The sequence below is a fragment of the Triplophysa dalaica genome, chromosome 16 (genome assembly GCF_015846415.1).
Source record: "Triplophysa dalaica isolate WHDGS20190420 chromosome 16, ASM1584641v1, whole genome shotgun sequence".
NCBI lineage: Eukaryota > Metazoa > Chordata > Actinopteri > Cypriniformes > Nemacheilidae > Triplophysa > Triplophysa dalaica.
The window spans coordinates 240,870-259,368 of record NC_079557.1 but is presented as its reverse complement, the minus strand read 5'-3'; the positions used below and the strand labels follow the sequence as shown (position 1 = coordinate 259,368).

The following is an 18,499-nucleotide window of genomic DNA, read 5'->3' as shown; positions in this document are numbered from 1 at the left end:
CGCCTCCACTCTTCACTTCATTCTTGACTATTCTTAAAATTGCCCCGCAAAAAACAGTCTTCGACAGCTAAAAATGTCATCTTAAAAAAAAAAATGTGCGAGTGGGGCTCAAAAAATGATTTTTTTAAAAGCTAAACAGCAGAGGAAACATGAGCTACTCAGTAAAATCCCAAAACTATCGGGTTATTTTACTAAAGCTGATGATCACGGAGTGGTGGATGTTGGAGCTGATGATAAAGACACAGCGTCATCATCGACCCCACATATTTCAGGTAACGTTAACTGTTAAGTTTGATTATTAACTTGATGGATGTATGATATTGCTTTTGTGTTTGATCAAACTATTCGCCTAAAGTACTGGCAGTGGCGATAGTGCTAATGTGTCCGGTAGAAATATGTCAATTGTGCTGCGCCATCATCATGATGTAAGTTTTTAATTTAAGCACGTATTTAAGCATTGTGGTATAGATACAAATTATTTTAAACTGCTCAGGCACAATAAGCAGCAGGAGAGGATTCATTTTGTAAATGCTCGTTTTGATACCATGGTGAACTTGAGACGGTTTGCACAGCGCACTTGGTCTTAAAGTGACAGAAGCTGCTAATAAAGCTGCTGTCGCCATTGTGTCAATAATGTTAATCAAACAACCGAACGTAATTTACTGTCCTTGACTGAATCACTTTAGTAAAATACATAAGAATGGATGTTGAATTTATATTGAAAGCTATGTATTGAATATTTGATTACTTTATACAATATTATTCAGTGCTTAAGGTTTTTCAAGTAGGTCGATTACTTATGTGCCTTTGTTCTATTATTATTTGTGATTCTTGTCATCAGTAAGCTTGATATCCATTTCTTAAGCTACTATTATTTTTTGTAATATTGAAAATTAACACAATAATTATGAAATTTTAGTGCCATTAACTTTTGATATGATAAAAATATTAAAATTAATATAACTTGACTGTGAAGTATATTGTTCGATAAAATGACTCCGTATGATGATATAGGCTAACATTTAGCTCATCGCTCACCCCTATATATTCTCTATTAGCAAGAAGACATGTTGACAGGTTAGTGTTAATCTAACAGCATGTGTAAAAATGTGTTTCATGATTATCCTAACCAGATCACCAGAAACATGAAACATCGACATCTGCTGCTGGAGATAATGAGACTGAGCTAGGAGATAACGTTTCGGTTGAAGTTGATGCAAATAATAATGAACTGAGATTATATTTATGTAAAACAACTTCAGCAGTGTTTTAGAAAAAAGCAGGGTTTTTTTTCTCTTTCTCTGTAGTTGGTGACCTAAAGTGGTGGGGGGGGGCCTGCAGTAACTCATAGCCCCGGGGCCCAGTGAGCTCTTAATGCGGCCCTGCCAAGGAGCTAATTGTTCCTCCCTTAGATTAGATTAATAAAGCGTCTAATGAGTCATGACAGACATTTGGCATGTAAGGGCATGTTTATTTAAATTTGCAATTCATAAGAGTTATACTGTAGCCTACTGTCTTTTGATGTCAATTTCAATTGCAAATTCATGGGCACTTCTAAAGTATTTTGGAGAATCCTCTGTCACTGGTCAGCCATCAAAAACCATCAGCCTCCTTGAATTTTATCACTTTTATGCATGATAAGGATCTATCAGAGATCTACCCCAACTTTTGGACTGCTCTCAGGATTACACTTACTCTGCCAGTCACTGTGGCTCAAGCAGAGAGGAGCTTTTCAAAAGTTGATCAAGTCATACCTGAGGTCAACCATGTCTCAAGAACAGCTCACTGGCCTTCCTATCATCAGTATCAATAACTCAATAGGGGGCAGATTTCGTATGATGACATTATTGATGATTTTGAATTAAGGAAGGCCAGAAAGGTCAGGTTTTAGTTTGTGTTTTCTGTTCTTAGTGCAATAGTGTAATAATTAGATTTGCTTTTGTGTGATGAAGGATTTGTGCTATTTAGAATATTTTTTCTATATTTTATTTGTATATTATTCTTAATATTTTAATGTTGTTGTTCTCTGGTCGTGTTACATCATGATACATATGTACATCATGTACATATGTTGCAACATTTATGTACATAGAGTATATTTAAGTTCTGATAACTTATACTGATTTGTGCAGAATTGTGTTTTTAAAATGTTCTGTTGAAGGATTTGTGCAATTGAGAAATATAAGGTTCGTCTTACACTTATATAGTTATGGTAAAACATGGCTTTTTTTCTCTCGGATGGGTGGGAGTAGATGGGGGGGCACCCAGAGCGGATCTCGCCCGGGCAGTGATTCAATGTAGAACCGCCACTGATTGAAATGAATGATATTTCACCTTTTTGACTGTTATAAAGGCATGCCTCTTCCAATGACCATCACATTTTGCATGCTTGTTTAGTGTCATAAGATGTATAATAGTACTATATGGCAAGTCAGTTGGATTATTTATTAAGGAGTAGCGAGTAGCGACTTTTCAGGATAATATGATAAATGACCCTGTTATGGTCACACAATTTAAAAAGTTCAACATGTCTTTGATAAGTATTCATCTAGAGAGTCCAAAGAATTGTATTGTGGTGGAATTTTTTTAATTCCTTGAAAGACCTAAAACTAGTATGCAAAACTAGTATGCTAAAACTTTTTAACATCATCACCGATAACTTGGGAACCATTTAATTGACATCAATGGATCAAGAGGCAAAGTTGTTCAGAATGAGGAGTCCAATCATATGATGTCAATAGTTTGTGTAAATGACAAATGTCACGTGATAAACAACTGCTTAAGCAATGAAATACGCATTAATTTTGCAATTCTTGCTGTTATAGCGCCACCTAGTGTTCAAACGCAATGTTCATTTGTAGGTGATCTCTGAGTGATGGTCTACACATATGTTCATAGGCCCATGATGATATGTTAAGCCGTTCTTGATTAATAGGCATGTTAATTTGAGTGGCTCCGCCCATTTTTTTTATTTTGGCAACCCTATGCAACCATGAAAGAAAATTTCAATTTTTTTTGGATAATTATTTACCTTCACACTCCACACAAGTCATCTGCATTGGTTTGGGTCTGATCGGTCAATAACTCAGGGACAGGTTCGTGAAGAAAGGTTTTTATCAATATCTGCGATAACTCACAAATCGTTTGATCGACAGAGGTGGTTCCAGAGGCAAAGTTGCTCAGAATAAGGAGAACTATCATATGATATCATTAGTTTGTGTAAATGACAAATGTCACGTGATACACAACTGCTTAAGCAATGAAATACGCATTAATTTTGCAATTCTTGTTGTTAGAGCGCCACCTAGTGTTCAAACGCCACTTTCTTTTGTAGGTGACCTCGGAGTGATGATCTACACATATGTTCCGAGGCCCATGATGATATGTTAATCCGTTCTTGATTAATAGGCATGTTAAATTGATAGGCTCCGCCCATTTTTAATTTTGGCGCCCCTATGCAACCATGAAAAAAAATTTCGCGAACCGTTTGATCGACAGAAGTGGTTCTAGAGGCAAAGTGGCTCAGAATAAGGAGAGCTATCATATGGTACCATTAGTTTGGGTATATGTCAAATGTCACGTGATACACAATAGTTTAAGCACTCCTAAAGCGCTATTTCGCCCCCCGGTGGCCGAATGAGTTCACATTTCCTACAGACCTTAAGGACCATGAGACAAATAAGCCCAGCGAGCGTCGTTTTGATCGGCCTCAGTTAACCCGGTGTAATTAGCGCTCAAATTTCAATAGCCAATGGCGGCCATGTTTTTTTAGATACGCCAATGTCCTTTCAGATATTCATGTAGAATGAGACAAAGACCCACCATACCAAATATCAAGTCAATCGGGCAAAGGGTTGCGTAGTTATAGCCATTTTCTAACTCATTCAAATTATAGCGCCACCTAGTTGCCAAACGCCAAACTTTTTTATTGTGACCCCGGACTGAGGGTCTACACATATGTTCCAAGCCCCGTGAAGATATCTCAAACAGTGCACGAGTTATGGCCAATTTAATTAAATATGTTACTTCCGGTTTGGACGTTTTAGCGCCACCTAGCGGCCGTGAATAAAAAAATCAACTTTTTTTTGATAACTATGTCTAGCGGTGCGGATGGAACGAAGCCAAGCTGGGCGAAAACCTGTGGTGACTGGACTGTTGCTGCTTGTCAGGGGCAAGGCGTGCGTCCTTTCTTTACTTAGCCATTTTCACCACCCTGGGAGCGTTTTAAAACGCAAATATTCTTATCTGCTTGCTTTTCCGATATGGTCGGAGTGTGCTTACCTGTGCGTGAGCGTAGCGCACGTGTCTGTGTGCGCACGCATCGGAGCGGAACTCGATACAGAGAGCAAATGAGAATTGTAAACGTAGAGACTGACATGCCTCCGTATAAATAAGATAAAGACCATAATGCTATTTAGTTTGTTTAGTAAAATAAAAAGGTATAGACATGTTCTGTAGGAAAGGTTACCTTAAACGCTCTTCTCTACTCCTGTGATCTGGCGCTATATATAAAATAAGATTAACTTGACCTTCAAGGGGGGCCGGGTGGTGCCGTTGGATTGGTGGAGCGCCCCCCTAAGGTAATGGTAGGGGAAACACTGCATTCATTTACACACTGTTCTCTTTATATAGACACAGAGAGAGATATTCCAATAAAAGCCCAGTCGCCAAAACCAACATCACAGTTTCAAACTAAACAACATGCCCCTAGAACACACCAAGAACTACACATATCTTGGTATAAACATTAGTAAAACCGGAAACTTAAACAAGGCTGTGAATGACCTGAGAGACAAGGCACGAAGAGCCTTTTACGCAATCAAAAAGAATATCAAATTTGACATCCCAACCGTAATCTGGCTGAAAATAATACAATCAATTATAGAACCAATCGCGCTGTATGGAAGTGAGGTTTGGGGTCCTCTCGCCAACCAAGAGTTCACCAGATGGGACAAACACCCAATAGAGATTCTGCAAACAGAAATGTGTAAAAACATTCTACGGGTACAGAGAAAAACTCCAAACAACGCCTGCAGAGCAGAATTAGGACTGTATCCTCTAATCATTAAAATACAAAAAAGAGCTTTAAAATTCTACACACACCTTAAGAACAGCGACACAGACACACTCCATCACAAAGCCTTAAGTCATCAAGAGCTGAGCCCAGAGAGAAACCCCTTCATCCAACTGATCTCACAACTAACTCTACAACCCCAAACATGCCCAAGTCAACCCCAAACCCCAGCCAGACTAAACCAAATGATGAAAAGACAAAAAGAGAAATATCTCCAACACTGGACAGAAGCAACAGCTCAGCAAAGTAAACTGGAATGCTATCTGTCACTAAAGAGAGAATATAAAGTGTCAGAATACCTCACAAGCGTATCAGACCCTAAACTAAGAAAAGTGTTGAGCATGTACAGACTCAGTGATCACCAGCTCACTGTAGAGACGGGCAGACACAGACACACATGGACACCGAGAGAAGAGCGACTGTGTCCACACTGCACACACAATCAAGTGGAAACAGAGCTGCACTTTCTCCTCTCCTGTCCCAACTACACACACATCAGAGAAACATTCTTCCCCCAGTTTACAAACTTACACAAAGACTTTGACCAGTTTCAACAAAAGGACAAGATCTCATACATACTGGGAGAAAAGTCAAGAAGCTCAAACCTGCTGCAAGATATGTGAAGTCCTGCCACGACCAAAGAACAACCAGCACTACACAACACAACACAACACAACACTGACAGGACAACACACACAAACTGACACTATCACCCTCATTGAGAACTTTAATTAAAACTCTTTTTCTGTTTATATTGAGATGTATATATATAGATTTTTACTTATAGACTTATAATTTTATTCTATTTTATTTTTATCTTAATCTGTTTTTCTGGATGTTTATATTTAATCTTGTGCTTTGGCAATGTAAATTCTTTTTCATGCCAATAAAGCTCCTTTGAATCTTTTGAAGAGAGAGAGAGAGAGATAGAGAGAGGCAGAGAGAGAGAGTCTCAACCACATCAGTAAAACAAATCTTTATTTCAAATTCATTCAACACAAAATCTCTTCACATATAGTAAACAGAAGGCCAAGAATGCCAAAAACACAATACACACTTACACAATTCTCTGTTTCTCTCTCTAAAACAAATAAATGAGACTCTATCACACAAACACGATATTATTATTACAGACATCAACACAGAATCTTTGTTCACTATTGTAAGACTTATCAGGTTGAGTTTAAACACATTTATATTCATCATCACAGATCAATCCACAATAAACAGACGTCTGACAAAAATAACATTAATAATAGTGATAAAACGAACAGATGAGAGGATAAGATGAAACAACACACACACACACACACACACACACACACACACACACACACACACACACGCACCCTAAACCTAACCTAACCCTTATAACCTAAACCCTAAAACCAGGTCTTGACCCTCAAACAGCCCTTTAAAGGGGTCTCAGAAAGTGAGGACCGGCCTAAATGTCCTCACTTTACTCTCTTAGTCCTCATGACATGCTGGTCTAAAACTCAAACTGGTCCTCGTAAAGATAGATGTACATGCACACACACACACACACACACACACACACAGGGTTAATGGTGCAGTTGTTGAGTTGTGAGTCTCCTCTTTCTCTTCCTCAGCACACAGATGATGATGATGATGATGAAGATGAAGGAGACACACACACTGAAGAACAGCAGAGGTTTGCTCTCTGTCATGTGTGAACAGAATCGACAGCTCGTGCTAATGTCTGCTCGCTGACACGGGGGTCTGGGGTCACTGGTGGATGGGAAACCCCGCCTACTGATGATGTCACGGTAAAGATTGACAGAAGCTTTGGGTCGTGAGTGATGAGCGGCAGAAGTAAAGAGACCGAACTGAAGACCATGACCGTCCTGAAGTTTCCAAATATAAAACCCTCTCAGATTCACACCATCCAGCTCACGAGCTGCTCAAACAGAGAGAGAGAGAGACAGAGAGACACAGAGAGAGAGACAGAGAGTGAGAGAGGGCGTGAGAGAGAGAGAGAGAGAGAGAGAGAGAGAGAGGGTGTAAGAGTGAGAGAGAGAGAGAGAGAGAGAGAGGGTGTAAGAGTGAGAGAGAGAAAGAGAGAGAGAGAGAGAGAGAGAGAGAGAGAGAGACAGAGAGAGAGAGAGAGAGAGAGAGAGAGGGTGTAAGTGTGAGAGTGGGTGAGTGAGAGAGAGAGAGAGACAGACAGAGAATGTTATTGAATATGAGCGGCTGTAAAAGATCAGTCTGTGTCCACATTATGAGAGTGTTACTCAGTGTGAGACCTTTGATCTGTCCCGCACATCAACAAAACGCTGCTTTTATAGAGACGTTTTGTTACATTCTGTTTCATGTTTAGCTGCAATAAAGCTGAAAAACTGCAACCGTTTATAAAACTCGTCCTGTGTCATCATCTATGAACTTCAGACCGCAGGGTGTGAGGAATAAAATATAACCCTTCACAAAACACTCTGATCTTTCATATTTCACTGAATCTTTCATGATTCATCACACACAGTAGAATGAATGCCACAGCACGTCACCCTACAGTAAATAGATTTATAAAGACTTCAGGTATCAGACGTACAGTAATGGCCAGAAGTGATGTACAGAGGATATTTTTACACAAGCTTTAAAATGTGACAGACACAGGTTTCATTCAGACACAGAAAATAATGAATTGATCAAAGAAATAAATCAAAGAGAAGATCAGTTGATCAGTTATTCATTTGTTGTTTTCGTTTTGTTTTAAAAACTATCTCTAATAGTGTATTAACATAAAAGGGAAAGAGGTGAACATCACTTTGGTCACTGCCGATTGTGAACTGGAGCTCTCGCCACAGATGAATTCAATCACATTGACGTTCATTCATCAGCTGACACCTGCTCATCCTACATCTGTGCAAGCATCTCCATGTCCTTCATACTGACACGCAGATCACTGATGGGAAACTTTATTCTCCGTACATTCGATTTTGAGACACTGTGTCACCCGTGAATATTTGCTGACATGACATCTTCGTAAACAACAGACTCACCTTTGAGCGCCTCCTGCAGGTAACTCCTGATATAACTCTGTCTCAGCTGATCATCACCAGCTGCTCGGTCATCGACCCCTGATGCTGTGATGATGACGGGGAGGCTGTTACCATAGCGACTCTTCATCCAGCTCAGCATCCTGCGGACACCCCAGGGTACGACGGCCTGTCCCATCGGTGAGGACGTCCAGGTGCTGTCAGTCATCAGAGAGGAGCCGCGTTCCAGCGATTTCTGCGGTGACACTAAATGTGTTGTGAAGTGATTCAGAGCGATGAAATCCAGAGACGCTCTAAGCTCCGCCTTCTGATCATCTGTAAAGCCAATCGGAGAAGATCCAGCATCGTGGCTGTCACACGCATCAGGGTCTCCTCCACCAATCAGAGGATCGAGAAAACGTCCCAGTTCAAAACGCAGAAAGCGACGTGCGGCCACTTTGTGAGATTCCAGGAACGGATTGGCCGGTTCCACCCAATCGGCGTGAAGCGCAAGGCTAACGTTGGCTCCGTGATGTTGGCGAAAGTGCTTGTGGTAAACGTGCCAGGCCTTGGCGTGAGCCAGTAACGTGTGTCGCACCACCGACCGTCTGTCTTCAACGCTTCCGCCGTACATCTCCGTCAGACGGTTGGGTTCGTTAATGGTGATCCAGACCGGCACCAGCGCTCCAAACTCATGGAAACAGAGAAAGGCGTACTTGACGAAGGCCTCGACGGTGCTGTGGTTTCTCCAGCCGCTGTTGGCGTGCAGAGGTGAGGGCAGACCCAGAGACGGTGACCTGTAACTGGGGTGATACAGCGTTACGACCGCTTGAATTCCTCTCCTCCTGACCTCGCTTAACACACACCTGTAGAACCTCAGCTTCTCAGCGTCCGCAGATGACACGTCACCGCTGGGCACCAGCTCAGACCAGTCCAGAGCGAACCGGTAGTGTGACGCCCCCACGGCCTCCAGGAGCAGCAGGTGGCGCTGAATGAACAGAAAGTCTGTACACTGAGATCCTCGAGTGTGAAGAACCATGCCTGCCACAGGTCTGAGAGATCCGTCACCTGAATAATTCCAGCGGTACACGTGAGGATCGGTGAACTGCGGTGAGAACGGACTCAAGTGAACCTGGAAGAAAACTTCATGTTTAAAAGTTCACTTTTATAAAAGAATGTGGAGCCGATTCATCTCTCGTCCTCACCTGCAGTGTGGAGTCAGACACACCGAACTGAAAGTTACAAGGAAAGTGTGCGTGGATGATGTGTTGCGTGTGGTTGTCGGGGAAAGCGTTGTCGTTGACGATCTGCCTGTAGAAGTGGGCGCTGGTCTTTGGGATTCGGTGTCGCTGCGGTTGCATGAAGTCGATATAGAACAAACCTCTGCGCATGCCGTAACCGTGATTCCACTCGAATCCATCCAACAGACTCCAGGCGGAGTATCCCAACACCTTCACACCATCTGTAGAAACGGCTACACAAACACACACAACCCTCAGACATCTCTGCAGAGGCCACAAACACACAATGTGTACAATCTACAGACCATGGAGGAGTTGTTTGATGAATCTCTTGAGCAGGTAAATGGCCACGGTGTCCTCCACTCCCACACTTTGATCAGAGAACCACCCACTGTCAGGAAGCAGAACGTCTGGATCTCTGTACTCCTGCTGAACCCACAGCAGAACTTTCCTCAGGTCCAGAGTCACCATCTGTCCGAAGCGAGCCAGACCTCGCACCACCCTCAGAGTCTCGGAATCAAAAGCCAAAGAGAAGAAATCCGCACTTCCTCTGATCCACATCTTCTCCTGCGGACTGAACTCTGGCAGAACACCGCGGTTGGAGGCTTTTAGGGATGCAGGATAATCTCCGCTTCCGTGGATGGGCTCTGCGAACCAGCCCATCACCGCCTCCATGGATTTCTGACAGAGCTCCAGATTGGCTGATGTGGTCTGACCGTGAAGAGGCTCCACCCAATGAGATCCCAGCGTGATGGAGACTCGACCGCGCTGATGGCATCTGAAGTGTCTGTCATAGATGTGCCAGGCATTAGCGTGTGCCTGTAGAAACATAACAACAACACAAATGTCAACAGAGGCGGTGATGACGGACTTTCATCTAATGACCTCACAGAAGTTTTCAATACTCATACGCTTACGTGAGGCCTGAGAACAAAACCACGATCAGAGAAATAGCAAAGAAGAATCAAATCATTCATTAAGAGGAAAGACTTAATTAAAATGTTTTTTTTTATGTGATAAATGTACATATTACTAATATACACACACTGTAAAATGGTGGGCTGTTCTATGTCATGAAACACGGGTGGTGAGGACATGGAGACAGAGGACCCAAGTGCAGATAGGGAGGTAAGGGTTTAACAAGACTTTAATAAATAATAAATACAAAACAAACACCCACGAGGGGGTAACAGAACAAAACATGGAAAGTATGTTGAGTTATGTCAGACAATAATTCATGAGCCTTGTGTATCTGTACTGTAAGAGAGTCATGAAAAAAACGTTATGATGTTATTATGCAATATAACACATCTAATGGTTAAAGGATAACAGAGAACAAAGACACGTCCAGGAGACTGAAAACACTCTGTTACAAACACATCTTCAGATATCATATTTCCAGAAAACAAATAACTTTTTGGGAGCAATGAGAATTTTTTTGCATTGTGACATCATCTTGTCTTTGTGCCGATGAAAAGTGAAAGAAACCTCGTGAACTCACCCTGATGATGTTGTGCGCAGCGATGAAGGGATGCTGTCTCTCTCCTCTCATCCCCGGTGCGTGAGCTCCTGTACCATAGCCCTGAACGGCCAGCAGAAACGGGTTGTGTATCGTGAGCCAGTACCGCACGTCTCCACCAAATGTCTGAAAACAAAAGCGGGCGTAATCTGCAAAAATGTCCACTAGGTTTGGATTCAGCCAGCCTCCGAAGCGCTCCTGCAGCGTCTGCGGTAGATCCCAGTGATGAAGAGTGACCACGGGCTCCACGTCAACATCCTTTAACCTTCTGATCAAACGCCGGTAATGTGCCACTCCAGCCCAGTTGGGTTCTGATGTCGCATTGCCGTCTGGAAAGAGCCGTGGCCACGACAGAGAAAAAGCGTAGAACTTCACACCCAGATACTGAAGCGCTTGAACATCCTCGTCCCATAGAACATAACTGTCACTGGCCACGTCTGCCATGTCCACGCTCATGCGAGAACCGTGAGTAAAGCGATCCCACACGGACTCTCCCTTCCCGTCTGCGTCCCAGGATCCTTCGGTCGGGAACGCAGAAGACCCCACACCCCAAAGAAAACCTCTGGGGAACTGAGAGTTAACGTGAGTGTCATTGAGTGTCTGAAGCCACAGGTGATGAGATCCACAGACTGCTGTCCTCCACAGACTCAAGCACAAAACCACAGACACCAGTGACACCAGTGACACGGACCTGCAGAAACACGACATCACCAGTAAAGAACACAAACCTGCTCACGGTACACAAACCACTGACACGACACGCTCCAAACGGCCATCACAGCCGAGAAACAGAGCAGTGAGTCCTCTCAGAAACACACAAACAATGAAGAAGTGCTGCAAGATCAACAACCACAATCATTAACCTGAACTCTGATCCCAACTCATGACTTCAGACAGGGAGAGAGAGAGAGAGAGATAAAAAGATAGAGAGAAGAGAATGAGAGAGAGAGGGAGGGAGGGAGGGAGGGAGGGAGAGGGAAAGAAAAAGATAGAGAGAGAGAGACAGAGAGAGAGAGAAAGGGAGGGAGCGAGAGGGAGACAGAGAAAAAGTGAGAGAGAGAGAGAGAGAGAGAGAGAGGGAGGGAGGGAGCGAGAGGGAGACACACAGAGAGAGAGAGAGAGAAAAAGAGAGAGAGAAAGAGAGAAAAAGAGAGAGAGTGAGAGAGAGAGAGAGAGAGAAAGAGAGAGAGAGAAAAAGATATATAGAGAGAGAGAGAGAAAAAAGATAGAGAGATATAGAGAGAGAGAAAGAGGGAGGGAGAGATAGAGAGAAAAAGATAGTGAGAGATAGAGAGAGAGATAAAAAGATAGAGAGAAGAGAAAGAGAGGGAGGGAGGGAGGGAGGGAGGGAGGGAGGGAGGGAGGGAGGGAGGGAGAGGGAAAGAAAAAGATAGAGAGAGAGAGACAGAGAGAGAGAGAAAGGGAGGGAGCGAGAGGGAGACAGAGAAAAAGAGAGAGAGAGAGAGAGAGAGAGAGAGAGAGAGAGAGGGAGGGAGGGAGGGAGGGAGCGAGAGGGAGACAGAGAAAAAGAGAGAGAGAAAAAGATAGAGAGAAAGAGAGAAAAAGATAGAGAGTGAGAGAGAGAGAGAGAGAGAGAAAGAGAGAAAAAGATATATATAGAGAGAGAGAGAAAAAAAGATAGAGAGATATAGAGAGAAAAAGATATAGAGAGAGAGAGAGAGAGAGAAAGAGGGAGGGAGGGAGAGAAAAAGATAGAGAGAGAGAGAGAGAGAGAGAGAAAGAGGGAGGGAGGGAGAGAGAAAGAGATAGAGAGAAAAAGATAGAGAGAGATAGAGAGAAAAGGATAGAGAGAGATAGAGAGAGATAGAGAGAGACAGAGAGAGAGAAAGAGAGAGAGATAAAAAGATAGAGAGAAGAGAAAGAGAGAGAGAGAGGGAGGGAGGGAGGGAGGGAGGGAGAGGGAAATAAAAAGAGAGAGAGAGAGAGAGAGAGAAAGAGGGAGGGAGGGAGAGAGAAAGAGATAGAGAGAAAAAGATAGAGAGAGATAGAGAGAAAAGGATAGAGAGAGATAGAGAGAGACAGAGAGAGAGAAAGAGAGAGAGATAAAAAGATAGAGAGAAGAGAAAGAGAGAGAGAGAGAGAGAGAGAGAGAGAGAGAGAGAGAGAGAGGACCGAAGCTCAAACCTGCTGCAAGATATGTTAAGTGCTTTCACGACAAAAGAACAACCAGCGCAACACAACACAACACAACACAACACTGACAGGACAACACACACAAACTGACACTATGACAGGATCCTGTCTCCCTCACTGAGAACTCTTATCACTACTTTTCTCTTTATAGTGAGATGTATATATAGATAGTTTATACTTTGATTTTATTTTTGAAAATGATGTGAAATATAAAGACTTTCATTTGTTTCTTTAACATGAACGTTTATTGATGTGAACAGAAGACATGCTGTGTTATTCACAATCATGGTCTCACGGGACACTGGTCATGGTGTGTTTTGAGCGTGTGTGACGTGTGAAAGAACAGATGTGATCTCTCATCACTGCTGAAGAACGACTTTAATATCTCTGTAAAGACGTTACGCTGCTGTTTCACATCAAACAAACACACAAACACAACATTAACAGGACACATTTATAGAGGTGAAAACACAGCGTGATGCCTCAGGTGATGACGTCTGATTTTATTAGATCAAGTGAAGCTGCTGAGTAACAAACATCAACCCGACGAGAGACAAACACATTACACACCAGAGGTCACTGAGCTGACCACCATCACTGATCGGTGTGTTTGGATCTGTGCACCTGTGAAGCTTGACCATGCTCTCTAGCTAGGGTGCACCCTAGGTTTTTTAACACCGTTAGTGTGCGTCTGCTCATTTAAACAGAAGTCATGTGATCAAGTTTTCCATGAAGATAAAGCCAGTGTGACTATACATGTGTGTGTGTGGGAGAGAGAGAGAGAAATAAGATGGTGTCAATAAAATGTTATTGTTAGGGACACACACACACACACACACTAAAACAAACACCAACGGCCTTTTGTGTGCGCGCCTGTGTGTGTTTGAGAGGATGTGACACATAAATCTAATGGATCAGCTGAGAGAGCAAATCAATCCTGTAGGTACAACGGCTGAAGACACAACTTGAGAAAACATGTTCTTTACACAACATCCCATAATGTATGAGTGCAGAAAACATATAGGCCTGTGTGTAATGAACATTTATGGATCTATACAGATCTAATACAATACGAATGTAGTGAATCACATTTTTATAATTGTTTTGTTAATTTAATAAATCAAATAATTCATTTTTGTTCAATATACTGTCATTTAAATATGTAAGAGATATTGTACAGGCAGCCGGTTGTTATCACAGAAATAATCCCTGACAGTGTGATCAGGATGTGAAGCTGAGGGTCTTGTGTCACACTGAAGGGGTTTATTTTAAAATTGTACTTATTGTCTACAAGTCACTAAATGGTATGGCTCCTCCATATATCTCTGACTTATTGATTGAGCATAATGTAAACAGATCTCTTCGGTCCTCTAACCAGAGACTTTTGTTTATTCCCAAGACGAGGCGGAAGTGCAGGGGTGATCGCGCTTTTGCTACAGCTGCGCCACGACTCTGGAATGATTTGCCCTTGCCTATTAGAATGGCATCATCTGTGGCTATTTTTAAGTCTAAACTAAAAACCTATCTGTTCGATAAGGCGTTTTATCCTGGTTGAAGCACAGCGTGTTTATGATTATTTTGGTGTATGTCAAAATGTAATCTTGTTTTACTCTTGTTTTTAGTTATTGTATTGTAAAGCACATTGGTCAACTCTGGTTGTAGTAAATAGTGCTATATAAATAAATTGCCATTGCCATTGCCATTTGGTGATAACATCCGGCTGCTTGTGCATTATACAGCTTATTACACACCTACTTGACACATGAGAAAAAAACTGGACATGAAATGTGAATTTGAAATATTTTATCATCTAATTTTTACAGAATAGAGACATCCAGGAAAAGACGTTTAGTTTCAGTCTTAAAGTAAGAAACGACGTAAGAAAATTGGTTAAACCATTTGCAAATATAATGTCATATATGTTATTAAACTGTCTCTCTCAAAATGATGTGCAGCATGCGGGTTACAGGTCGTTATTAGTGGTGGTTGAGGAGATTCTGCACAGGCAGAAGCGCAATATAAATGTAATGAATTTTTATTATTATTATTGAGAGTCTTGAGCTGTTGTTATTTGAAAATAAAAACCCTTGGAATGTTGCAACTGGCCAATCAGAATCACGCATTCAAATGAGCCGTGTAATGATTTAATATATCAGATTGATGATTTGTAGATTAACATGTTAAATATAATGGTTTCATTATAAATATGGTGATTATCTGTAAAGTGGACACCCAACTTAACATCTGATATTTACCTTCTGAATCTAAACATGTCTTGTCATCATATGAACACGTCAGCCGTCTGTTTATTATCATGTTAATATAAAGTGCCTTTAGATCCCACAGCAGGGGTGCTTTTACCCTGAACACCTCACCTTTACATACACTATTCTTCTGTTATTGAACACTTGTTGCTTTAATTAATTTGAAAAACATTAAATATTAGATCAAATTAGCACCGAATCCATTTTTCGCTGCAGCCCGCAATCGTGTCAAAGATCATCTGAATAACCACATGCAGAGGGACAAGTGCTTGTAGTGGTTCACAGGAACATCAAATCAAAGATCCCTTCAGCCCCGTCGTACACTACGGGTGAAAAAAAGACAAGCACACATAGGAATATTGACTTTAAATGAGAATAAAATCTACATGCATACAAAATGATTTCACTGTGGGCAATAATCTACAGAAAGATAAAATGTATGTCACAAAGATGTTTCTCTGACCACATGCAAATCCACAGCATGACTTCCCTTAATAACAGCCCTACTGTCAGTAAATAGCTTTTCTTTTAAAGAAGTGAAAGAAAAGAAAAAGCAGAAGTTGTTTAAATGTTCTCAGCAGTTTCAGATGACACTCAACTCTTAACGCTACACAGCACAACAGTAAGTGTTATACTTACTGTATACTTACTTTTAGGTTGTGTCTAACTCATAAACTTGATGAAACTCATCTTTTACATAACCTTCTTTACATATGTGCTTGATATATTTTTGAAGAAACTGTAATACCAAATGATTGACAAACATTCCTTTGAAAGTGTGAAACCTCCTTTTTTTCCAGCAGAAAGATGGAGATGTCCGGCTGGTTTCTGACTCTTTATCTCACATGTTTGCCATCATGTGTCGTTCTGTCTATGAAGAGAATCTTTGTGAATTATTCATCTCAGAACCTCTCGTCCGTTCCCACTGACCTCGGATCATCCACAGAAGATTTGGATCTGTCCTTAAATCACATCCAGACACTGAAGAGACAAGACTTTCACACAACACCCAGACTTCATCTTCTAAACGTCTCCTGGAACGAACTACAGCACTTAGACGTCTACACCTTTGACTCCACGGCTGCTTTACAGATTCTAGACCTGTCTCACAACAAACTCCAGAACCTCTCCGGTCAGCTGTATTTACTTCATGCAGGACATCTGCGCTTTCTGGATCTGTCGTCAAACCTGTTCTCTGTCATGGCTCTGGGGAGAGAGTTTGTGACTCTTGAACACCTGCGGTGGCTCGGCTTGAGCGCGGAACACATATACAATACAGACTTGACAAACATCTCTAATCTCACTCTCACAACGCTCTTCATTAACGCTAGTGGGACCGAGCTGTACGAAAAGAGCAGTCTAACTAGCGTCCGTGCAGAGAGGGCCGTCATCGTTCTGTCCAACAGCCACATTGACGGTCAAATGGCCGCCGATGCCTTCGTGTCCTTTAAAGAGTTACAATTCACAAACGTGAAGAATGAGACGCTGTTTCTGGAAGATCTGCGTCGCAGAGGATCTGTGCGCACCGTCAGTCTGGAAATCTCTCAGGTGAGGAGCTCGTGGAAAGTTCTGACGGGTCTGGTGAACACAGTGTTGATGTCTTCAGTTCAGCGACTCTCTCTGTCAGATGTTACCATCACTTCAATGAACTGGAGCTCAGACGTGATCCTGGAGCACACGCTCGACCACTTATCAGTCACCCGAGCTTCTGTAACCACGTTCTTGTTCAATCAAGAAGAGCTTTATGACTTCTTCATCAACATGCCTGCAAGAAACCTCAGCATAACGCAAACACCCATCGTCCACATCACCTGTCCAGCATCCGTCAGCAAGATCGGAGTGTTGGATTTGTCCGACTGTGCTCTCACAGAGAAGGTGTTTTCTAAGGGACCGGATCAAGAGTGCACCACGCTGACGCGTCTAGACACTTTGATTCTGAAGGCTAACAACCTCCGACATCTCAAACCTTTAACATCAAGAATTCATCTCATGAACTCACTGACACACGCTGACTTCAGTCAGAACTCTCTCACTTACACACCTGAACAGGGCACGTGTGTGTGGCCTCCGAAAATAACACGCCTGGATCTCTCATCTAACAACTTCAAGCAGAACATCTTCACATGTTTGCCCACTTCCGTCCAGATCCTACTCCTCCAAAATAACCAGATCACCACAGTTCCCGCAGATGTTCCGCTGCTGGACGACTTGAGCGTTCTGGATCTAACAGCGAATCGATTACTGGACCTTCCCTCCTGTTTGTCATACCCAAACCTGCAGACGCTCTTGGTGAGGTCAAATTCCCTTCACGCACCAACACCCGATGCCCTTCGCACGTGTCCACGTCTCAAGACTCTGGATGCCAGTCATAACCCCTTCATCTGTACATGTGCCCTGCGGGATTTCTCCGCTCTCGTGGACAGTGAAGCGACACAACATCCTGCTTTGATTGTAGAGCGCTGGCCGGACGCTTACGTGTGCAGTTATCCAGAATCCTGGAGCAACAGCACATTACAAGACTTCCACCTGCCCGAGGTCTCCTGTAACGCTTGGCTTCTCTCCGTCTCTATCCTGATCCCCACCATCACACTGGTGATCGCCGTCACCCTCTTCTGTAATAAGCTGGACGTCCCGTGGTACCTGAAGATGATTTGGAAATGGACCCGTGCCAAACACCACGCGCTCGTCTGGCAGGAGAGAGCCAAAGATATGGAAGGGATCCGCTTCCACGCTTTCCTGTCGTACAGCCAAAAGAACAGCGAGTGGGTTAAAGGACAACTGCTGCCCAAGCTCGAGAACGGCGGCCTGCGAGTGTGTCATCACGAGCGCGACTTCGTTCCGGGAAAGACCATCGTTCAGAACATTCTCCGCTGCGTGGAGCACAGCAGAAGATCCATCTTCGTGTTGTCGTCTCACTTCGTTCAGAGCGAATGGTGTCATTACGAGCTGTACTTCGCCAATCATCAGAAGGTGACACGAGGGTCGGACAGCATCATCCTCCTCCTGCTGGAACCGCTGCCATCGTACCTTATTCCCTCCAAATACTGTCAGCTGAAGAGCATGATGTCCAGACGGACCTACCTCGAGTGGCCCCAGGAGGGAGCTAAACAAACACTCTTCTGGGTGAATCTCCGAGCGGCCCTGCAGGCCAACCTTCCCATACCATCAGAGAGAGACGATCAAACCTTCTGATCCCTTCATTCAAGGAACATATCAGCTTGAAAATCTTTTGTCAAGAAGTGTCAACAAGAACA

At 42.9% G+C, this 18,499-nt stretch overlaps 2 protein-coding genes across 2 annotated transcripts; one reads left to right on the top strand and one right to left on the bottom strand.

Moving 5' to 3' along the window:
• Positions 1 to 6,035: 6,035 nt before the first annotated feature.
• Positions 6,036 to 11,690, bottom strand: klb (klotho beta). Its single transcript, XM_056769763.1, has 5 exons — positions 10,810 to 11,690; positions 9,614 to 10,127; positions 9,273 to 9,541; positions 8,092 to 9,199; positions 6,036 to 6,992 (listed from the first exon to the last, which is right to left on the bottom strand). The coding sequence occupies exons 1-5, from the start codon at positions 11,533 to 11,535 to the stop codon at positions 6,637 to 6,639; spliced, it is 2,973 nt and encodes a 990-aa protein (XP_056625741.1). The 5' UTR covers positions 11,536 to 11,690; the 3' UTR covers positions 6,036 to 6,636.
• A 3,985-nt stretch (positions 11,691 to 15,675) lies between these two features.
• On the top strand, positions 15,676 to 18,439 carry tlr1 (toll-like receptor 1). The gene is made up of 2 exons (XM_056769047.1): positions 15,676 to 15,867; positions 16,046 to 18,439. The coding sequence occupies exon 2, from the start codon at positions 16,053 to 16,055 to the stop codon at positions 18,435 to 18,437; it is 2,385 nt and encodes a 794-aa protein (XP_056625025.1). The 5' UTR covers positions 15,676 to 15,867; positions 16,046 to 16,052; the 3' UTR covers positions 18,438 to 18,439.
• The last annotated feature ends 60 nt before the right edge of the window (positions 18,440 to 18,499 follow it).

Excerpts from the sequence above, each read along its gene's own strand:
- klb (XM_056769763.1), bottom strand. The coding sequence starts at position 11,535 with ATGTCGTGTTTCTGCAGGTCCGTGTCACTGGTGTCACTGGTGTCTGTG. Across the intron at positions 10,128-10,809 it reads CTGCGCACAACATCATCAGG|GCACACGCTAATGCCTGGCA; the intron begins GTGAGTTCACGA and ends ATGTTTCTACAG. Across the intron at positions 9,542-9,613 it reads CATCAAACAACTCCTCCATG|CCGTTTCTACAGATGGTGTG; the intron begins GTCTGTAGATTG and ends GTGTTTGTGTAG.
- tlr1 (XM_056769047.1), top strand. The coding sequence starts at position 16,053 with ATGGAGATGTCCGGCTGGTTTCTGACTCTTTATCTCACATGTTTGCCA.